Source organism: Squalius cephalus (assembly GCF_949319135.1).
Source record: "Squalius cephalus genome assembly, chromosome: 7".
In the NCBI taxonomy this organism is placed as follows: domain Eukaryota; kingdom Metazoa; phylum Chordata; class Actinopteri; order Cypriniformes; family Leuciscidae; genus Squalius; species Squalius cephalus.
In genome coordinates, this window is record NC_137128.1 from 18,229,603 (window position 1) to 18,250,482 (window position 20,880).

Genomic DNA, 20,880 nt, shown 5'->3' on the forward strand with positions numbered 1-20,880 from the left:
GATTTTGTCTTCGTTTTTAGACCCCCACGAATTCTGTTGTGAACAATTTGCTCAAAGGAAAGCACATCTTGCATGCATACAAAAAGATATGCAGCAATGGACAAAGACTAAGTTTAAAGGAACTATTTAACTGAAACCAGTCTGGCAAATGTCTATTAAAAAGAAAAGAAAAAAAAAAAGTTCCTGGTCTGGTCATGGTCCACATGTACAGCATTGATGCACATTAAATCCCTACGCTTATCAACAAAAGGCAAAGCATGTACTCGAACATTTCATAGAACTATTAGTCAACCAATAATACAGAAACATATGGCAACATTTCTATAATCAAAACTAACTGGCATCACCCTAAACTAACAGAAACATTGACTTTGCAATGACAGATTCCTCATGGTATATATTTTTACCTTATAATTGGAGCCCTTGAACGGTCTACGTTCAGCAGAGGGACAGACTCAAAGGACTCCTCCTTACGGACAAACTAGGACCTGATTCTACGAACTACGCCTGCAGCATCTTCAACACTGTGAGTGAGAATGAAGGCAGCAATGTAGGACAAACATTAGCACTACAGAGGGGCATCAAGAAAACTTGCAAACCAATGAAACATGAGCATACATACAGTATACGTCAGTTATCAGAGTGCATTCATTGGACTAGCTCTGGATCATTTCGCATCTGCATGCATTTTATGACAGTAGAACAGAACCACGCTAAACAGACTTACCAGGAAGCTAAGCAACAAATTGGTAATCAAATTTAAAAAATATATCACATTGGGTTCATTTAGAAAAGCATAACAATCCTAGTTAAAGATAGTCAGAGGAAAAACATTGTTTTGTGAGCTACAGGTCAATGCCATGCAATTCATATGGACAAAAACATACTTCCAGCAGATCTAAATTGCCACATTTGTGGCGTACGCCAGTCTATTTACTACAAGAGACATCCTTAAATTGAAAAAGCGGCACATATTGACCTCGGTTTCAAATGGGAAAAGCATTACACTAGATCACAGGTTCAATTGTTTTGATTTCTTAGGATACTCTTACCTGTGTTATTGCTGCAGAACCTAAGGTGCAAGGTCAGGGATGACACTGCAAAATTAGACATTGCACTGCTCACTAATGAACAGTCAGATCAAAAGAACTTGAATCAAATTGACAGCCTCAATGACCTCAAATCACACAAAACCGGGCAGGCACAGATTTAGAAATTGGACATTAATACTAATTAACATCTGAAAGAGGTCATTTGCTGAGGGTCTTTATGGGTCTATGCAGTACAAAACACTTGGCAGTACAAATCACAAAAATGTCTAGTCAGTGTTAATTCAGATGGGAAAACGATGCTGTTTCTACAGACGTCCTGACTTAAACACAGTGATACAGTTCACAGTTTCATACGAGAAGTCAGAGACAAGTCTTAAATGACTAAAGCAGTGTCAACATGGCAATGACTCAATTTGTAAATATCACACAACGCTGTTATGGCAAAAATAACAGTCCAATGTGAAAAAGGGTAGTCAGTCATTATCTTGAATGCATGTAAAATCAAAATTACAGCCCTGACATACTTACCCAAAAAGGGCAACATTTAGATATTTAAATACATTGCGCTTCAGTAAGTCAAAGACAATGCATTGACAGCATAACAAATCGGGCCGTAAAGTCATGTACATTTTGTACTTACAGTGGAGAGCTCATTTCACTGGTGTGGAAGGCCAGAGTCTCCAAAAACCTACAGGCCTATATTGGAAAAATGCTAACAAACAATGGGTAGATAAAAAAGTAGTCCACGTTCGCATTTGAGCTTTTTTTAATCGTATCAAAACGGTTTAGAAATGCCAGCAATATTGATATAAATATATACACAATTGGTGGATTTTAGACATTTAAAAATATATGATGGGGACAAGTAATTTAGCAAGGCATGACTGTTGATCAGAACACTTGACCTGCCCTGTAAAAAAGCAGCAAACTTGAACAAACTAAAATACTTGCAACATGATTGCAGTCACAATATATAAGGAACAGTTTATGTAAAGACGCATACTTGCTTACCGCCTTCCTAATCTTGCCTGTGAGGGAGGAAATGTCTCTCATTAACAGTGCAGACTACCTCAACAAACCAGGTGAAATGCAGTACAAGAATGAGCAACACTACAGCACTGAAGAGTTATTGAATTAATCACATACCTTGCCAACACCAAGCCACTTTGCCTTAGATAACCTGCCTACACCTACATCCACAGCAATGACCAGTACAAAAAACAAAAAAAAGCAGCCATAGCCTTCCATTTGTCAAATGATCATTGATACTCTTAGTTGTGACTTTAAAATAGACCAGGAAACAAACTTAAAATCAGGGGTAATGTTGAGAGAAGAGAAAAAAAAAAACAGGAGCAACATTTTCTTTCTGTAAATTTGCATACAAGACCCCCCCCTCACCCAATCCCATTGAAAACAGGAAATGAAATTTTCACAAAACATTGCCCAATTTTGCACCCCACTTACCAACACAGGAGGTTTCATTGTTTTATTGCAAAACACAACAGGCATATCATATTAAAACTGAGATGATTTACATGGAAATTTCTATAGATTAGTCTCAAAACTACATGAGATACAGGAGATACAGGAGCTGGAATGACCAATATTACCCGACTAAAAACAAACCGTTCATTTACAAGAGTGGCAAAACAAAAAGGAAAAAAAATATATATATACTTGACTTTGGAGCCGGTCTGCGATCTAGCATAAACACTCAAACCAATGAAATTAAGATCTTCATCATGGCGTCTGCATCCAAACATTTAACAAAGGTTTTTTTCTGACAATGTAGCATTTACTTTATGTCCACTTCACATTACTGGCCCTGTGCAGAAGAAATACATAAGAAATACACAACATGTTAAGAGCAGAAACATTTATGCAACACCCTCCCAAAATAAAAGAAATAAATAAAAGAAAATAGATAAAAGAAGCCTGTTTGAGGAGGAAAGTGTTTGGTTAAGTGTTGTATCGATGACTCAGCTGGAAACCTGCTGACCCTGTGGAAGTAAATGTTAGAAGGAAAAAAAAAAAAAAAAAAAAAAAGGGGGGGAACAAAAACAGTACACATGCACATCTGAAGAGAGCAAAAGGCAAAGTGTTTTAGTGGGAGTGTACCTGCTGAGCCTGGGGTGCAGCTCCCATCGCCTGAGGGGCGCCTTGGCCGTAGTACGCTGCCTGTTGGCGGTAGTACTCTGCCCACGCCGCACTGTAATCCGGCTGACCTCCTGGCTGAGACGTCGCCGCTGCTGCCGCCGCCTGAGGAGCAGCTTGACCTGAGATTACACAAAACACAAAGCATTAAAGAGAGAACAACAACAATAAATCACCACTTAGTACATGGTTCAAGCTAAATAAGTCCTGACAATGTTTGTAAGTGGGGGAACGACCCCGGCAACACGACCTCCGACAGCCGGGACAGAAACCCACAACTTTACTCTAGGGCAGCCGAGTCCACAGCAGCTCTACTGCAGAGGACTGTGAAAGAGTTGCAGCTGCCCAAAACTTTTAGAAATCCATGCATGTACGTTCATGTCTCACCTTGTTTCTTATAGTACTCTTCCCATGCCTTTGTGTAGTCCTGTTGAGGTTGTCCTTGACCTGAAGACACAAGATCTAAAAGACGTTAATCACGTGTCTACACAGAACAATCACATATTACTGAATTATCTACTGACAATTCTGTTCAAAACATGCAACTAGACTACAAGTCTACCACCAAATTTATCAGACAAAAATCAAATGTTTTACTAACATTCGAATAACGGTTCAATTAAAACATTAATTGAAGATTAAGGCTTTCAAATTTCAGCAATTTGAAATGTAATATTTATAAGTAGGGCTGGGCGATATGGCCAAAAAAATGACTATCAATATCAATAATTATCACGATAAATGTCAAATCTTTATTTCTTTCAAGTTTAAAAGGCATTTTTTTTGCTCCAGAGTTAAAAGTTGTCAAAACCAGAAAGTTAGTACTAACTTGACCATGGTTTTAAACTACTCTTTATTCTCAGAACATGACAGAAACTTGCCAAACAGGAGAACATTTAACAAATCGGAGGTAGAATATTCAAAGCATTTATCAAAATATGCACAAGTTAACTTACAAGTTAGTTCTTAAGAAATACCTCTAAAAATGTTCTTATTTTCTGCATGTTCTAACGGGTGATAGTTTGTGTTGCCCAACTTTGATGCGCATCTTCGCCACAGTTTGCAGTGCAGGCTGCAATATTAATAACAGTACGTTTTGTCTTCTAGAAATGCACATTTGTCAGTAGCAGAAGCTCAAGTTGGGATGCAGATGTAAATTTGTTTACTAACAAAAACGGTAACATTTGTAAAAATTGAAAACCTCATATGGCAAAATTTAAATATTCTGATTTTGAGTTAGGACTCTACTTTTGTTCAAATTAACCATTGGTCATCTATAGTATTCATTTAGATCATGATGACCATATGTAAAACCACATATAGCACCTTACCACCATGGTAAATACCATAGTTACATTTTATGAAAAACACATTTTAACTATAAATACAAATGCTATAACTTAACAACAATCATATTCCATTACTCCTTTAATACATGTCTACATTAATATAAAAATTGATATGAATATACCACATTTCTGCCACAATACCATGTGGATACCTGGAGCACCGAAGTTTTCCCAGTGGGCCGGCCAGTTAGTGTAAATCCATGGTAAATGATGATGATGTGTAGATTGAAAAGCCTAACTGGATCGTTCATGGCACAATTTTTCTCGTGTTTCTCAGTGCTGTTGAGAATGTCAGCGCTGTTTCATTTGGTTTAAACCAGTTTAAATCACAGAGACATTCGTGTTCTTCAATGAATTCAAGCGCTTCTCACAGCACTGTTTAGCGCTCGAGAACGATCCGAGAGTAAACTAATCATCTGCTCTTGTAAGAACGCCCTGCATTGCCGTTTAAGCAGAGCAAATAAATAAGGCGAGGTTTGAATGAATAGAGTTGTTTCGTTCCGCTTTCGGCGCATAAACATTTTATCAAACAACTTTTGTTATAATTGTATTCGAGAAATTGTATCGCGATAATTATCGTTATTGCCCAGCTCTATTTATAAGTGCAACGGCATTGAAATACAGTAATGACAGGCACAAATTTGGAAATGTAGATATTTATCCATTGTAGGCATATACGAAAATGAGAAGTACAATCTCATTCATGGTTGTCAACGTGTTAATCCTATTCTACCTGTTGAAGACACTACAGCTCCTCATTCTGAACAGCAGGGTTTGAGACCAATATTTCTGTGGACAAGCACCAAAAACAAAATTCTCACGCCACTAATTTCCCTCGCAAGACTCCACAAGTAAAAAAGGACAGATTGGCTATTCAAGCCCTGCTGCTATTTAACCTGCTCTCTCAAAGAAAATAACCTGAAGCTACAAAATATTTATACCCAATTTCTTGTAATATTCCTCCCAGGCCTTGGTGTAATCTGACTGTCCACTTTGAACTGGAGCTTGTGGGTCACCTGTTAAAAATGGTACAATGAGAAATTGACAACCATTCTTTCAAAGGCTGCAGAAAGTCCTCCACCTGGCTAGGTGACGCACTTTGCACAAACAGGTTGAGTGTCTCAGAAACTGCCCTGTCCATGAGTGCTAATCGAAAAAGGCCACCCCAGATCAACGGATAAAGAAAAAAAAAATATTGTACTGTGCAGTGATGGCTACACTGAAAGCCTACTAAGTGCTATTGTAGGTCTACAGTAAAGGGAGGGTGGCGTTTTTGTGGAGTGCAGGTAAAAAAGTACCTTGTCCATTGGACTGGGTTGTGCCTGGGGCTGCTGAGGTGGGTGTCATGGGGCCCTGGGGCTGCTGCTGGTACTGAGAATAATAGGCTGCCCATGCAGCAGCATTAGCATCAGCTGCTGCTTTATCTGGAGAACAAACAACCGCTTAGCCAATTTCATTTTTCCTCCAACAGGCAACTGAAGTGGCAATGACTTTGACTAGCAACCCTAATTTGCACAAATGTGGGCACTTACTGGGATCTGGCTGCCCTTGCTGCCAGTGGGGGTATCCATTGCCCCAACCTTGAGGCTGGTATGGTGCTGGAGGACCACTGAGGAAAAAAATAAGATGCACTAAGTTAATCTCAAATTTAATTGACCCCTTAAGAAAAAATTAAAACACTAACAACATGCTAAACATCATGAAGCAAACATTTCTTACTGTGGTCCAGGAGGGCCCTGGCCATAGGGCCCAGGGTTGTATGGGCCCATGGGAGCAGGAGGTCCTTGTGGACCAGGGGGGCCATGAGAAGGACCTCCGTGGGGCCCAGGAGGACCATGAGGGCCACCCATAGGGCTAACTGGACCCTATAATAAAACAAAATAAACATTTTAGTGCCAGTATGAAATCAAAATTGACAATTCTCATTTTTTTTACAGAATGTTATAGTACTTAATATGCCCTCAATCTTTAATCAAAAACATTAACCTTCCCTCACCCTCAAAAAGTCTGTTCTCTTAATAACTTGGCAGAGGGTGGGACTAAAGCCTAAAATAGATAGATTTCTTTTTTAAGCAGTACTTTCAAAGTATACTCCATTTGATAGTGCGCGAAAGCAGGCCGTCGACACGTGCACTCTAGGAAGTTTCATCTTTGTCCAGACTCTGCACTATTTTTCTCCAAAAGAAAAACATCTTTGTATTCTTTAAAACTAAAGTTGCAGCTATCTCATAACCCCCTTACACAAGCGCTTGTCAATAATCTAGAAATAAACTGTGTCTGAGCAGCATTTCATGTTCACCCAAAAAATTTAGTTAGGAAACCAAGGCACTCAACTCCAATTTTTTCCTCAACCAGTTGCCTGGCGTAATCAATCTGTTGGGGTGATCCACGGACTGTGAAGATCTTTATATTAGGGTCTGAATTAGGTGGAGGGTTTCTTTGTAATTCTATCCTGGCTCCGGACTGCTGGCTGATGCTCTTAATTGTTTCACCCCCTAGAGAGAGAGAGAGAAAATATTTTAAAAGTTAATTAATTTACCCAATTAACAACATAAAATTGCATATCCTTTCAAAGGTAAAGTAATTATCAGCAACAACTAACCTTTGCCAATAATGAGGCCGGTCTTCATGGAAGGCACAGTGAAAGTGAATTCTTGCAGGCCTCCAGGAGGGCCGCCCATGTTCCAGTTTCCCTGCCCGCGGCCTCTCCCTCTGCCCCCACCGTGACCAGGGGGGCCCCCTGCCTGCACACTTCTCAGTAGGTCAGTAATTATATCTGCTGCGTGCTGAGCCCTGTCTGGAGGCCCCATGATCTGAGCGATTCTCTCTGGTGTAGTGCCATCATCTAAAGCAAAGGACAAGCATTTGTGTCAAAGATCTGAATCCGATTTAGTTTTTGCTTTTACATTGAAGTGCATATAAACTTATTCACCTGGTTTGAACTGAATCCTCACACCAGTATCATTCTGAATCTTCTTGATCATTTCACCATTCCTGCCAATCACAATTCCCACTGCAAACCTTGGCACAGGGACCTAAAGCAACAGCAAAAGAGTTTCAATAGTCAATTGCCTTTCAAAATTTGAATGTATAAATTCACAAAGTGTCAAAATATTAGGTTCATCTCATCAAACAGTACTTACATCCAGACCACCTTCTCCTCCTCCTCCTCCTCCACCACCACTACCACCACCACCACCAGCTCTAGAACCATATTCTCCTCTCTGTTCCCGGAAACCCTGATCTCTGATCAGATCCATCACCATGTCTTTAGCTTGCTGTACAGACCAAGACATGCCATTTAAAAATAGATAAATTATCCATAATTTAGTATAATTACGATGTAGCAATACAAATGCCTTAATGTACTCACCTGAACTTTAAAAGGATCGCCAGAGATCCTGAGCGGTTTATCAGCACCTGTGTTTTGGGGTCCATCTTGAATCATGACCATTTTGACTCCAGCACGTTCCTGTTAAACAAATTTTGAACAATTACATTTTACATTTATTCATTTAGCAGATGCTTTTATCCAAAGAGACTCACAAACGGGGAATGCAAGCGATTCATCTTAAAGAGGCAATAAACACAAAGCACTTAATAAAAAACTTGTTTCTGACATTATTCAGAATAGTACAAGCTAGGGAGATTAAAGAGATTAAAGTCTTTATGGTCCTAAGTCAGAGAACAAGTAGGAATTCCAAACCAGCTTTAACTGAACACTAAATGCTAAACATATGTGAACCTTACCTGTAACTGTTTGATTGTTTCTCCTCCCTTTCCAATGACCAGACCCGCTTTGGAGGCTGGGACCATAATCTCCTGAACAGACATCCCTGGTCCATCATTGTGGTGAAATGCAGGAGACGGTCTGCCTTTCTCTACAATCTCTGAGAGTAACCTCTTTGCACCCCTATTATGGAAAATGGACATTTGTTTTCACCCACTTCTAAAACACCATACCCATTTTAACCATGATGAAATGTTTTTAAACGTGTAAAGATACTCACTGGATAGCATCAGGTGAGCCTGTTAATGTCACTGACCTCTCAGGCATGCCACCACTGTCTGTTGGGTAGAGTGCAAAATAAGAGTCTTTTCATTTATGCTTCAAAGAGCCTCAGACTCCTATACACAATGTCAGGGCACGGCATTTTGACTCACCAGGAGCAATCTGTATTTTGCAGCCTGAGTCCTGCTGGATTCTTGAAATCTGTTCTCCTCCTCTTCCAATGACTGCAGATGAGTGATTAATTAACACTGGATTATTGATGAGATTTAAATGAAAGTCCTCCAAAGCCTCTAGTCGTGGATATGAATTCGGAAAAAACGAATCGGACAACTTACTGAAGCCGACCATGCCATCTGGAACCTTGTACTCTTCTGATATAGACCTACATAGACACGATAGCATCATTAGAAGAAATATGCAAAGCAGAAATATACTTAATATGTTTTTTTTTTTTTAAATGCATTAATATTTGAAATATATTTGCATTAAATACTTTGTTTAAAAGAAATGTACCTTGGGCCACCCATGCCTCCCATTACAGATGAAAAAGCTGGTGCAAATAAAAGCATAAACTTATGAGATGACCAAACAACATAGCCACATCTTTGTTAAACATTTTTAATAGTTAATCAGTTCAGTGTGGAACAATCAATGCTTACGATCACTTGGTGGAACCTTCTTGGTTTCTGGTTGATCTAAAGAGGACAAAAACACCAAGTTAACCATATGATTACTACATATCAGCCGCTTACAGCAAACAATCCATAAGAAAAACCTTTAACCCTCTGATATTCATTTTAGGCAGAAAATGTGTTAGATTTTGAATTTTAAAAAAAATTCTGCTTAATTTGAATGGCATGAAACTTGGTGACTTAAAAAAAAATTGCCATGATTCGAAAAGGCTAAGTGGTTTACCAAAAAAAAGTCACAAAAGTGACCACCATAAGTGTTTCCACCACCCGGTTTAGCTCCTGCTCCTTGAATTGTGGTGAGGTTTTTGTTCCGTTTTGTGTGTCTTGTGTTTGCAGGGTGGAGTTGAGTGACAGGTGCTGTGGATTACCAGCGTTTAACAGACTGATAAAACGACGCTCCTTTTTCCAGTGTGGTCCTGGGCTTGAGGCCTTTTGTTTTATTTGTTTTTCTTGTAATTCTTTTAAGTTTAATATCTTTTATAATTAATGTGGTTATACTATTTATACTATTTTACTTTAATAAGCATGTACTTTTTGGATTAATTTAAAAAGAGAAAGCCCTTTTGGGGTTACAAATCAGGCTTTGAAAAAAAAGTCTTTATATATACAAATGCAGAACCTATTAAAAGTAAATATAGCAAATGTGATTGTATTTTTTTTGTAATATGAAGTAACTGTTCTCATCAACTAGGGATTGCACAGCCCTGTATGTATATGTACATATGTTTTAGGGAATCAAATACAGTGGTAGAGACTGAGCAGTAGTGAATGTGGACATTTTATCCAACATAGGAACATGGTACGATTGCTGTATCATCAATTGCCATTCTCACGACTAGCATGGAAAATGTGATTTAAAAAAAAAAGAATTTCAGCTTTCCAGCATAGAAGCAAAACAGTGAAAACCAAAATGTGGTTTTGTAATTTTATTTCTAGATTTATTTTATAGTTATACGGATTTATAATTTCCAAACTGCTTAAAAGAGTAGGCCTAAGCGTTCACACCACAAATAAGGTAGGAAAACACGTCTGGAAAAGTTATCATGATGGGACCATCCAAGCACCCTTTGTGTTTGAAGTTTTTTATAACTCTTTCAACAATAAACTTTGCTTCAAAGCATTTTTACATAAAGCCTTGCTTGGACGCTCGACTTAGTGCTTGAATGTACAGACCTCAAAAATAATTAATATAAAAATTACACAATTTTTTGCCAAATTTTGTTTCACGCAGAGTTTAAAGCATAAATAGTATAACATTTTTATTGTTATATGAAAATATGAACATGTGGCATTACTTAAAGGTTTGGCTAGGCTCAAAATATAAAATATAGCACATTCATTTAGGCTAATTGAAAAAGTCACACCATAATCAGCTCACCAGGATCTTAAGATCACAAGTTAAGAATACAAGTCAATAATAATGTGGTTTACACTGACCAATACGCACAACATGGCTCCTGTGAACTTACCTCCATCTTCAAGGGGTCTCTTCTGTCCTCCATAACCAAACTCATTGGAGGATGGAGAGGGTGGTATACCATCACCTCCTATTTTTGCCGCTATCTAAAAAGATATAGTGAATTACAAAGTTAAACGGTTTTCGATTATTCTGTATAATCACAACAAACCTGTAACAGCACGAGGCCTATCTGAGTCTCTACGGTTCTCCCGAACAAAACTAGTTCGACTCAGCAGCAACAACAAAAAAAGTTTCGCTTTATCTATACATTAGTAGAAACTTCGTTTATTTAGCCTATAAAATGGCCAAACCGAAACCATCTACGGGATCTATTAGAGACCATCCTATATCCAATGGCCTAATTCCACCTATAAGTGCCAGTTTATTTGTGTGTAAATTACAGCTCACGTAAATATCTAATAATGTGGAGCTAAAACTATTAGTTTTCCTTTTAGTCTATACTATAGGACATAAGTATAATTTCAACACGACGTTCTGCTTCCGCTAAACCTTGAAATAAGGAAGTAAATGATAAAAAAAAAACGCTAAACTGAAACCTCTTTGTTGCAACGCATCAAGGCCTCACATTAGCAAACGAGCTCGCTAGGCTTCATTTTGTTTTTTAGCGGAAAGCTTGAAGATACTAAATATTTTCAGACTCTTTCGAAGTACTCACTTGTCTGGCCCTCTGAAGGGCGTCTTTAAAAGCATCGTTCATCCCTGCACCGGAGTTTGAGGACGGCGGAGCCACGTTAGAATAGTCGGCCATGTCTGCAGGAACAGTCTTCTCGAGCTGAGGGAAGATGGCCGTCACGCGCGAGAGTGATGAAGAGAACTGACTGCAGCCGCTTCGACCCTGATCCAACTTCCGGTTGGCACGCTACAGCGGAAATGGAATAAAAGTCCCTTCTTCCTTCCAAAACGTACCGTGGCTCCGAATGTTGTTTTTACCAAAATAACATATTTATTACTATAGTTATCACATATGACAACTTAGAAATGGGATTAAATGATGTACACTCACATTAGATATCGTCTTCTAGAAAACTGACACAACACCATATAGCAGCTAGGCCTCTATCGCTCAAAATTCAGAACCAAATAAAATTAAAAAAAAAAACTGAAAAATGTTTAAAAATGTTTTCCAATAAAGTAAATAAGACTTGTTTTATCATTTACTCAACAAAAACAGAATTGTGTAATCTAGCACACAAATCTTGGTTAAATTATTTGCCTGTGTCAGTGTTAGCCGGAATGACATACTGTTAGACGGAAGGACATTCCTCAGTATCATTTTTTCTTTCCAACACTCAAACTTGAAACAAAGTAAGAGACACTGACAAGTTTTTAATGATTTAAAAACCTCCAGTAAATCTGTAAAATTATAATGTTTAATAAACAATGGCCAAGGTTATAGTCCAACATTATACAGCTAAAACATTTAGGGCCCTATTTTAACAATCTGATATGCAAGTATCAAACGCGAAACGCAAGTAACTTTGTGGGCGGATCTCGGGCGCTGTTGCTATTATACCGGCGGGATAAATGACTCTTGCGCCCAACGCAAATCTAAAATGGGTTGGTCTGAAGTAGCTTCATTATTCATAGGTGTGGTTTGGGCGTAACGTGAAATAAACCAATCAAAGCGTCATCTCACATTCCCTTTAAGAGCAGGCGCGCTTGTTCCATGGCGGATTGCTATTATAACGGCGGATTTGCCAGGCGCACACCAGGAGCGGTTCACAGCCAAGGAGACCGACGTTCTCGTCAGGGACGTAAAAGACAGAGAAGTGACATTGTATGGGGATGGAGAAACCCACCCAAATTAGCTTCGGTTAAACAGGCGTATAATAATTTGGGAAATGTGTAAGCTTATCTATGCCTGTTTTTTCACATCTTCATGGACACAACAATGATTTGCCTCGTGTGGAATATTTTCCTTGTAATTATGTATGGTTTGCAAAAATGAGAACTGCTGCGTGTGTGTAGATGAGAGAAGCAAAGTGTATGAGCGTTGTGCACACGCTACATTATGGCCAATCATGCGCCCCTAAAATAGCATCTAACGCGCCACTGACTTTAGACTAGGTTTTTCCTGGTCAGTGGAGGAATTGTTTTCGAAACCTGCAAAATAGCACCGGGGAACGTTTGCGCCGAAACACGCCTCCTCTTTTCGCTGAACCGCCCCCTGCAGCGCAAGTTCATTCCCTAATTTACCGGCGTGCGTCTGTGGAGGGAAAAGTCCACTGTGTCGGGTGCAAAATAGGAATGATACATGCGTCGGTGTACAAAGTCAATTGCGCTGGGTGCAAGATAGGGCCCTTTGTGTTTATGTGACCCTTAGGAAATTAAAGTAGGCTAACAGAGATAGTTTTGGCTTTACAGCAGCTCTAGAATAAAGTTATTGTCCAGCTAAACTTAGGGGCCACTAACACAACACCGTTCTAACAGAAAACCCTTAAGTTCTGTGCAAACTTTAAAAACGCGAACCTGTGAGAACGCTGATGGCGTGCACATGCGTATTACGCGTTTAGTGTATAGGAATGTTTATAGGAGTGTGAAACTATTTTGATTAATATTTCAAGTTCGCTTGTTACTGATACATTATCATTCCACCGAGTCATCAATATAATACCTTGCTCTCTTTTTTCCAAGATACTCAGCCCTAGCTTCTGCATCTGCGTTTATCCTGGCTCTGAACCGTCTCTGCCTCTCTTTATTAGACAGAGGCATCTGGAGGGACAGAATTGACCTTGAAACACCAGAAGCTATACTAAAGCTTTAATAAAATGTTGATATATTAATAAATTTGATTACATTATTCATGATTTGACCATTAACATTACAAAATTCAATTCAATGATAATGACCCATGTGACTTATTGAATCATATGAAATCAAGATGAATGACAGCAAAAATATGTAAAAAAACATACAATTATGTAAATAATGTTATGTTAATAATATAACTATAATAACTATGCCTAAAAGTTTACAAATGTTATTTAAAAACTAGATTGTTATGCATGTCATTCTGGATAACGGATGACGTCCTGGCTAACAGAGGTTTTTTGTTATCCAAGATTGACAAAACAAATAGTTTTCTTTTTAATCAGGCACTAACTTAACCACCTATGGAAAACTACAACTTAGCTATCATCGCTTAAGGTAATTTTTTAGATCAAAAACAGATCGTTTTTTAATATAAAAACATTATAAATGTTTTGTGTTGTGCACCAAAAAGGTCAAAATATCAACATTTTAAGAGACGCTTCCTGACCTTTGCACATGTTCTGGTGCTCCTTCAGGGTCTTCTTTTTGATACAATATTATGTCACATGACATACCAAAATGCATTATGGTAAAAAATGGTCATTGATGTCTGTTATCCAGGACTGACATTAGAGAAATCACAATTTGGAGACAAAAGTCTTTCTGTCATAACAATTTAAATATTATATTTGTAGGTATCGTTGGAAACATCAATACAATTATGCCCAAGTAGATTTTAAATACTTTTATTTCATTTTTTTGTATATTTTTGTATTCAGATTTTAACCCGGGACAGTTACCCGGAATGACATTTTGGGACTTTTGAGCTCAATAGTTCCTTAAAGATGAATTATTTATAATAAATTCTTACATGAGTAATTAAAGAGGGGGAAGTTGAGTCACTTAATGATGTGCAATTAAAAATTTATACATTTGTAATATTCTGAATATGCTTTGGACACCAGAATTGACACGCCACGTCATTGACCCAGGTATTTGTTAGATACTAGTGCTTATTCTTTAGGTACTAGTACCTTTTTAAAGATACTAGTACTTATTCATTAGTAACTATATTTATTATTAGATACTATACTTATTCATTAGATACTAGTACCTATTAAATAGCTACTAGTACTTATTCATTAGATACTAGTACTTATTTCAATAATGACTAGTAACTATTCTTTTGTTACTAGTAACAAATTCATTTTTTTGCCATTGACTTCCATGTACTAGTCACAATTGGAACCCCATATCCCCATATCTGTCATTCAGATATCAACTATTCAGTTCTGACTAGTGTGTATTCCAATTGTGACTAGTACATATATATTAGATACTAGTAGTTATTTATTAGGGACCTGTACTTATTTTTTAAATACTACTATATTTATTCAATAAATACTAGTACTAAGTCATTAGATACTAGTACCTATTAAATATATACTAGTACTTATTCATTAGCTACTAGTACTTATTCAACAGATACTAGTACTTAGATCCTATTAAATAGATAGTACTTATTCATTAGCTACTAGTACGTATTCAATAGATAGTACTAGTACCAATTTAATAGGCACTAGAATCTAATGAATAACTACTAGAATCTTTTAAGAAGGTTCTAGTATCTAAAGAATAAGCACTAGCTAATGTATAAGCACTAGTATGGAATAGATACTGGTGTCTAAGTACTAGTAGCATGAAAATAGAGACTTTTAAAGATTAAATGTTTAAACGGCTTGCCATACACTGCTTGGCGATTTCGAACATTCCGAAACCAGGAAGTGAGATAAAGGCCTATTGACATAACATGACAATTGATAGGCCTACATACTGCTAGTGATTATATCTTTACTTTGTATAGCACTTCCAATCAGTGCTCAAAGCACTGTAGCCTACAAAGCACAAACTTGAAAATTCTTCTAAATACGTAAACCATACAATGTAACAACCACAGAAATAAAAAGAAAAGAAACACACACTTTTACTCAAATAAAACCATGGTTAATTTTCCCTCACAAATTGTATGAAAACTGTTTGAAAAGGGAAAAAATGCTATTGTACACTGTTGGTTTCAGAAACACAGTTGAAGTGTAATGAAGTGACAACTGACAAAATGAGAAAGAAACACATCCATTTATAAAGCAGAGCACCTACACTACAAAAAAATACATAATGAATTGCCTTATAGCCAACAATCACTAGAAATTTGATAAAGCCAATATCCAATAGTTGCAAACAAGAAAATCAAGGAAAAATGCCTGCAATTATATATGGTATATTTATTTACTTAGATAAAATTACCGGAATTAACGGAACATTTTCAAGTTTTTAAAACCAGAAGTAACTAAACCTGAAAGTGGGTCAACCCACTGTTCAACCACAAACACCTTGCTGGAAAAAATAAAATACAAAGGTAGGTATGTTCATGAGAAAAACATATCTTCATGAGAGAAACCTACTGTTCAGTGCCACAGACGAACAAAATATTTGTATCTCATGGGTATGTGGTATATCTCTCAATATGAGATCCTTTTAAAATAATTTCATTTTAAATCATGTTTTACTTTTTTTATATATAAATGATTGAAATTGTATGTATTATGGAGTTTTTACCATTGTATTTATTATAATCTATAAATTTAATAATGATATTTAACAGTGTAAACAATATTGATGTCCTTCATTTATTTGTATTTATATATATATATTCTCTCTCCTTTCAGTCTAAAATCAAATATGGAATTGTCAGGTGAGTTTTTTAAGGTTGTTTATCTATGCCAATTTTGTTTGTTTGACTTCAATAGGCACTGTGCGGATTCACACTATGGCCGAGGCAAGCTATATAAGTGCACACTTTAGCAAACTTCAAAAAATAGGCTACTCACTATGGAAATAACATACTTTAAACGAATGGCCATATAGTGTGAAATTAATGTAATGTTTCAGACACTTAATTGCATGTTATTTACAATTAAATGAAAATGTATTTTAAAGTTATATTAAATGTTGCAGAACTTAAGAGTACTTAAGTTTTTGACCCACTTTAGTAGGACTTAAGGACATCTTTATATGTTATTTCTATTGTCTTTGAAATATGGTTAAAGTGTACTGCCAAACTTTTATTAACCGTGCATGTCATGTATTTAAGTATATATGTAATTGCACATTTTTAATGATGATGTTGCAATTTTGTACATTTAAAATATATTAATGTGTCAACTACTATACTTTTAAGATTTTAAGTGCACTACAAGTTCACATTCAATATTATAAAGCACTTATTTTTCACAAGCGTGCACTGAATCAAATAATAATGTTTTTCAATGTTATAGCATTAAAATATAGGCTACATTAGTGTATTAGAAAACTGCAGATATGAAGATCATAAACCTGCTTGAATGTTGTGTATGAAGGATGACATCCATTTTTTATTGATAATAGATTTCAGTGTGTAATAATTTGTTTAACAAAGCTGTTTGATACATAAACATTTCTGTTTCTGCTCCAGAGGACACCGCAATGATCCCTTCCTCAGACCCGTACCACTGTCCTTCTCATCTGGAGACCTTAACCTGGGTCAGATAAGGCTGGAGATGCTTTTTGAATCATGTTTATCATTATGTGTGTGTTATTTTGATTTAGACTGTCATTTTCATGTTTATTTTAGATTGATCAATTGTTTGTCTACAAAGAAAAAACTCTGGAAGAACGTATGGGAGAAGGTTTGTTCATCAGCATTTCATGAATGAGATACAGTGAAATCAAATGTGTGTGGCTACACACTTATCTCATACCTTTTCATTTCGTAAAGCTTGCTGCGGAATAAAGTCTAACAACAGATACGAGGTGAAGGATGACACTGGGAACAACATTTTTAGAGTTATTGAGGACAATGATTGTTGTAACAGGACTTACTGCGCTGCAGCACGTTCCTTCATAATGAATGTTTTTAATGACTCAAATCAAGAGATCATCAGACTGGTGCGACCATTTGTTTGCTCCTGCTGCAGCCATGAGGTATGACCTTAGCTCTGTCTTGTTTACGGTGTACTGTATGTGTACTGTATATGATAAATTGTGTGTTTGTTTTAGCTGGAGGTTCAGTCTCCACCTGGCGTTGCCATCGGACTTGTTCGACAAAACTGGCACGTTTGCCTACCTAAATTCACAGTTGAGAATGAACGAGGGGAACCAGCATTTAAGATTGAAGGACCATGCGTACCTTGCACCTGCTGCACGGATGCAAACTTTGAGGTGATGCACATACACTCAATTTTCCACTGACAAAAATAATATTTGGTCCCACCTCAGAGATTTAAATGAATAATTTGATACAATGCATGTATTGTTTACATACATGTTTTTTTAATAAAAACCTGTGTGTATAGCTGTAATAAATTACTGTAATTATATCTATAAACACCTAATCAACCCTTAAACCGTTGCACCAAACACATCCCTATAACCTTACCTGTCTCCCCCACAGTGTTTCACGCGGAATTGTGCTACTTTTATTACACTGTTCCCGGTTATTTTATTTTTAGACCCATCCCCCACCTCAATTGGGCTGTTTTTGCTATACAGACCTGGCAACAATACAACATGAATACAATAAGTTCATTGCACCTAACAATTATTTTGAGTAGATAAAAGACACCTAATATAAAGGTTGAGCAGATATAGTCTATCTTCTAACCTTTAACACAAACATTTTTAGATTGTAATTGAAATTCTCTATGCTTTTTAAGCCATTTTAAGCTCATTGTCCACCCCACACTAGGGGATTTCAGGTTGTGCTATATTTCCCCACAATGAAAGGAAAAACAAAACCTGACCCACAAACACGTTTCTTTGATTTTAAATGCCAGCGCTAACATGGTCTTGTTGCTTTTCTAAATTAAGATTAGCAGATTTAAGATTAAGTTGTAAATCCAGGTTTCTGAAGACATTTAGCTAGTAACCACTGTTAATGTGTTAAAGATAGTTCACCAAAGTAAATGTTAACAGAATTGACATTTCTGGGTGTACTATGCCTTGTAATTTCCTGTCTTTGCACTGTGACCACAGCTGGTGTCTTTGAATGAGGCGGCAATAGACAGATCATTTGGCAAGATCTTCAAACCTTTCGATGAACCATCTGGTGCAGATTTTGTGCTGAGGTTTCCAAGAAACTTGGAAGTGAAAATGAAAGCTACACTTTTGGGAGCCTGCATACTTATTGTATGTATAAATATATATATATAGGCTATATATAAATCTACTATTAAGGTACTATTAATTTACTATTTCAAATGTTCTATTATAACTCAATTCATTTTTAGGACTGCATGTATTATGAAGAGCGACAGTAGCGTGAAACTGTGAGTGGCAAGTGCACTGGTGTATTTTAATAATAATGTGAAGGGGAGTATTCTGGTATTTTACATAAATGTGCACAAAAGATATGTAATAGTTAAGGCAATTTTTTATCTTTGTGTGCATGTAACACATCTTTTTCTTTTTTGGTTACAGTAGCCTACTTCGAAGAAGACAAGGTGGAAGACAAATGTCTGACTGCTAGCTAAATTATCAATAAAGTCATACAAAATCATACTAGGCTACTGTTTATGGCCAATTTTTTTCTTCTTTCTGTATTGTATCTCTTTCTGTAAAACAACAACAAAAATCACCTTGCAAATGTTGTTTAAGTCGCTACCATTAAATCATCTACTTTTCTGGGGCACATAAATCTGTTCTGTTTATTTATTTTGTAAAATCTTTAAATTCAAGTCTGGCAAATTGCACGTAATTGTTTCAGCTTGTGATTCTCACTTATAGGAAGGTGGCATTTTTGCATGTTTTGTCTGAAAGGGAAGCAAACACCACAGTACCCACAAACACCTACAGCTGAAGTTCTTAGTAATTCTACTGTGATGTGAAAAAAAAAACGTTTCTTGTACAATTTTTAAGATTGAGGCGGTGTTCGTCCTTGTTGCAACACGTTTATTTCTGTAAGAAATATGAAAAAGACAGGTAAGATCGGGTAACACAGTGACCAATCCAGCATAGAGTGATGCTTAGGGTGCCCTCTACTGGTGAAGCTGAGTTTGAAGATGACAAGAATAACACTATTATTAGCAAACAGTTTCCTTATTTTCAGATTAGCCGGTTCAAAATTTAAAGAGGGGCAATATCTCTTTTAAGCCGTCAATAAAAACTCAGGGCTACACTCCCCTCCACAAAATGTAATGTCTCCTGACATTTTCATGAACATGTAGCCTAAAGCATAATTTATTTTGAACACCGTGACCTTAGCCATCCAATGCCTTTGGTCTGTGTTACTTGGCTAAATCTCTGTTACCTTACAGTTTCTTTGTGCCAAGGACGGTTGACCCAATGTATCACACCTTGTCCTAAATGCGATGCGATAAGATTCCAACGACAAATAATTTGTCTGACCACAGACTCCACACACACTAAACGCGAAGCGACTGCGAGATGCGTAACAATCAATCAAAACCCATAGCCAATCAGAACAGCGTGTGGGTGGAGTCTCGCGGCATGTGCACAGCACAGCACAGCACCAGAGAGTAATCTTGACGAGAATGGCAAGAAAATGGATAAGTATGCTACATAATCAAATTCATAAATATTACACCATTTAAACATTATCATTATTCAAATACATAGGCTACTGGTTACTAAAATCTTTGTCAAATAATACACAATTGTTTGTTCACAGTTTGAACGCTCTTGTTTCCATTTGTTTCATTTCAAGATGGTGAATTATCCATTGTTGCTTTTACAGCTATAAACCTGGGAGCACTAAATCATATTCAAAGTCTTATTATACGCTTTTAACATTAAATAAAGCACATAAACAGTACCTGAGATTATAATTGCCACACTTTATGTTTGTTGTTCCAGAGAGACGTCGCAGAAAAATAGAAACCGTTTCTAAAATAGAATTGTTGCATGTCGCCGTCGCGGCTGGTTCGGACAAACACTCTGATTAACATGGAAAAGATACCTTTCATCGCGTGTTGCAGCGTCGCATCGCGTGTAGTTAGGACTTTGCCAAGTAAGACATGTTCCTGGATCAACATATTTTGTTGATCCTGGAATAACATTCCTGTCCCAAAATGTAGTCCTAACCCAATCCCTACCCCTAAACCTAACCCTACCCATAACTTTTCCCTAAAATCAGAGGGAAATGATAGGTGAATAACACTGATGTTGAAGCACTTCACCCTGGTTCTAAGCCTAAACTTGACATAAACTGTAAACTTGTCCCTCAAATCTGATTGGTTGATTGGAAAGTTGTTCCAGGATCAACAAAGATGTTGATCCAGGAACATGTGGTACTTGGTGAAAGCACGTTCACCTAGTTGGTCCACGGTGTCATAGT

At 37.1% G+C, this 20,880-nt stretch overlaps 2 protein-coding genes across 5 annotated transcripts; one reads left to right on the plus strand and one right to left on the minus strand.

Moving 5' to 3' along the window:
- Nucleotides 1–923: 923 nt before the first annotated feature.
- fubp1 (far upstream element (FUSE) binding protein 1) lies at nt 924–11,595 on the minus strand. Of its 4 annotated transcripts, XM_079876053.1 has the most exons (20): nt 11,395–11,559; nt 10,729–10,822; nt 9,227–9,262; nt 9,081–9,117; nt 8,903–8,949; nt 8,720–8,791; nt 8,566–8,623; nt 8,306–8,468; nt 7,929–8,027; nt 7,699–7,833; nt 7,488–7,590; nt 7,158–7,400; nt 6,890–7,050; nt 6,275–6,420; nt 6,088–6,164; nt 5,854–5,979; nt 5,497–5,571; nt 3,594–3,653; nt 3,171–3,328; nt 924–2,877 (listed from the first exon to the last, which is right to left on the minus strand). In XM_079876053.1, the coding sequence occupies exons 1-20, from the start codon at nt 11,485–11,487 to the stop codon at nt 2,869–2,871; spliced, it is 1,992 nt and encodes a 663-aa protein (XP_079732179.1). In that variant the 5' UTR covers nt 11,488–11,559; the 3' UTR covers nt 924–2,868. The 4 variants fall into 4 exon arrangements, with proteins under 4 accessions (XP_079732179.1, XP_079732181.1, XP_079732180.1 ...); XM_079876055.1 differs by lacking the exon at nt 5,497–5,571; XM_079876054.1 differs by lacking the exon at nt 5,497–5,571 and having other exon boundaries at nt 3,594–3,668.
- Nucleotides 11,596–15,924: 4,329 nt separating this feature from the next.
- LOC307162092 (phospholipid scramblase 1) lies at nt 15,925–19,218 on the plus strand. The gene is made up of 9 exons (XM_079877165.1): nt 15,925–15,993; nt 16,217–16,242; nt 17,002–17,069; nt 17,161–17,215; nt 17,305–17,510; nt 17,586–17,747; nt 18,561–18,713; nt 18,815–18,853; nt 19,005–19,218. Exons 1-8 carry the CDS (start codon nt 15,938–15,940, stop codon nt 18,842–18,844), a joined length of 756 nt encoding a protein of 251 aa, XP_079733291.1. The 5' UTR covers nt 15,925–15,937; the 3' UTR covers nt 18,845–18,853; nt 19,005–19,218.
- The last annotated feature ends 1,662 nt before the right edge of the window (nt 19,219–20,880 follow it).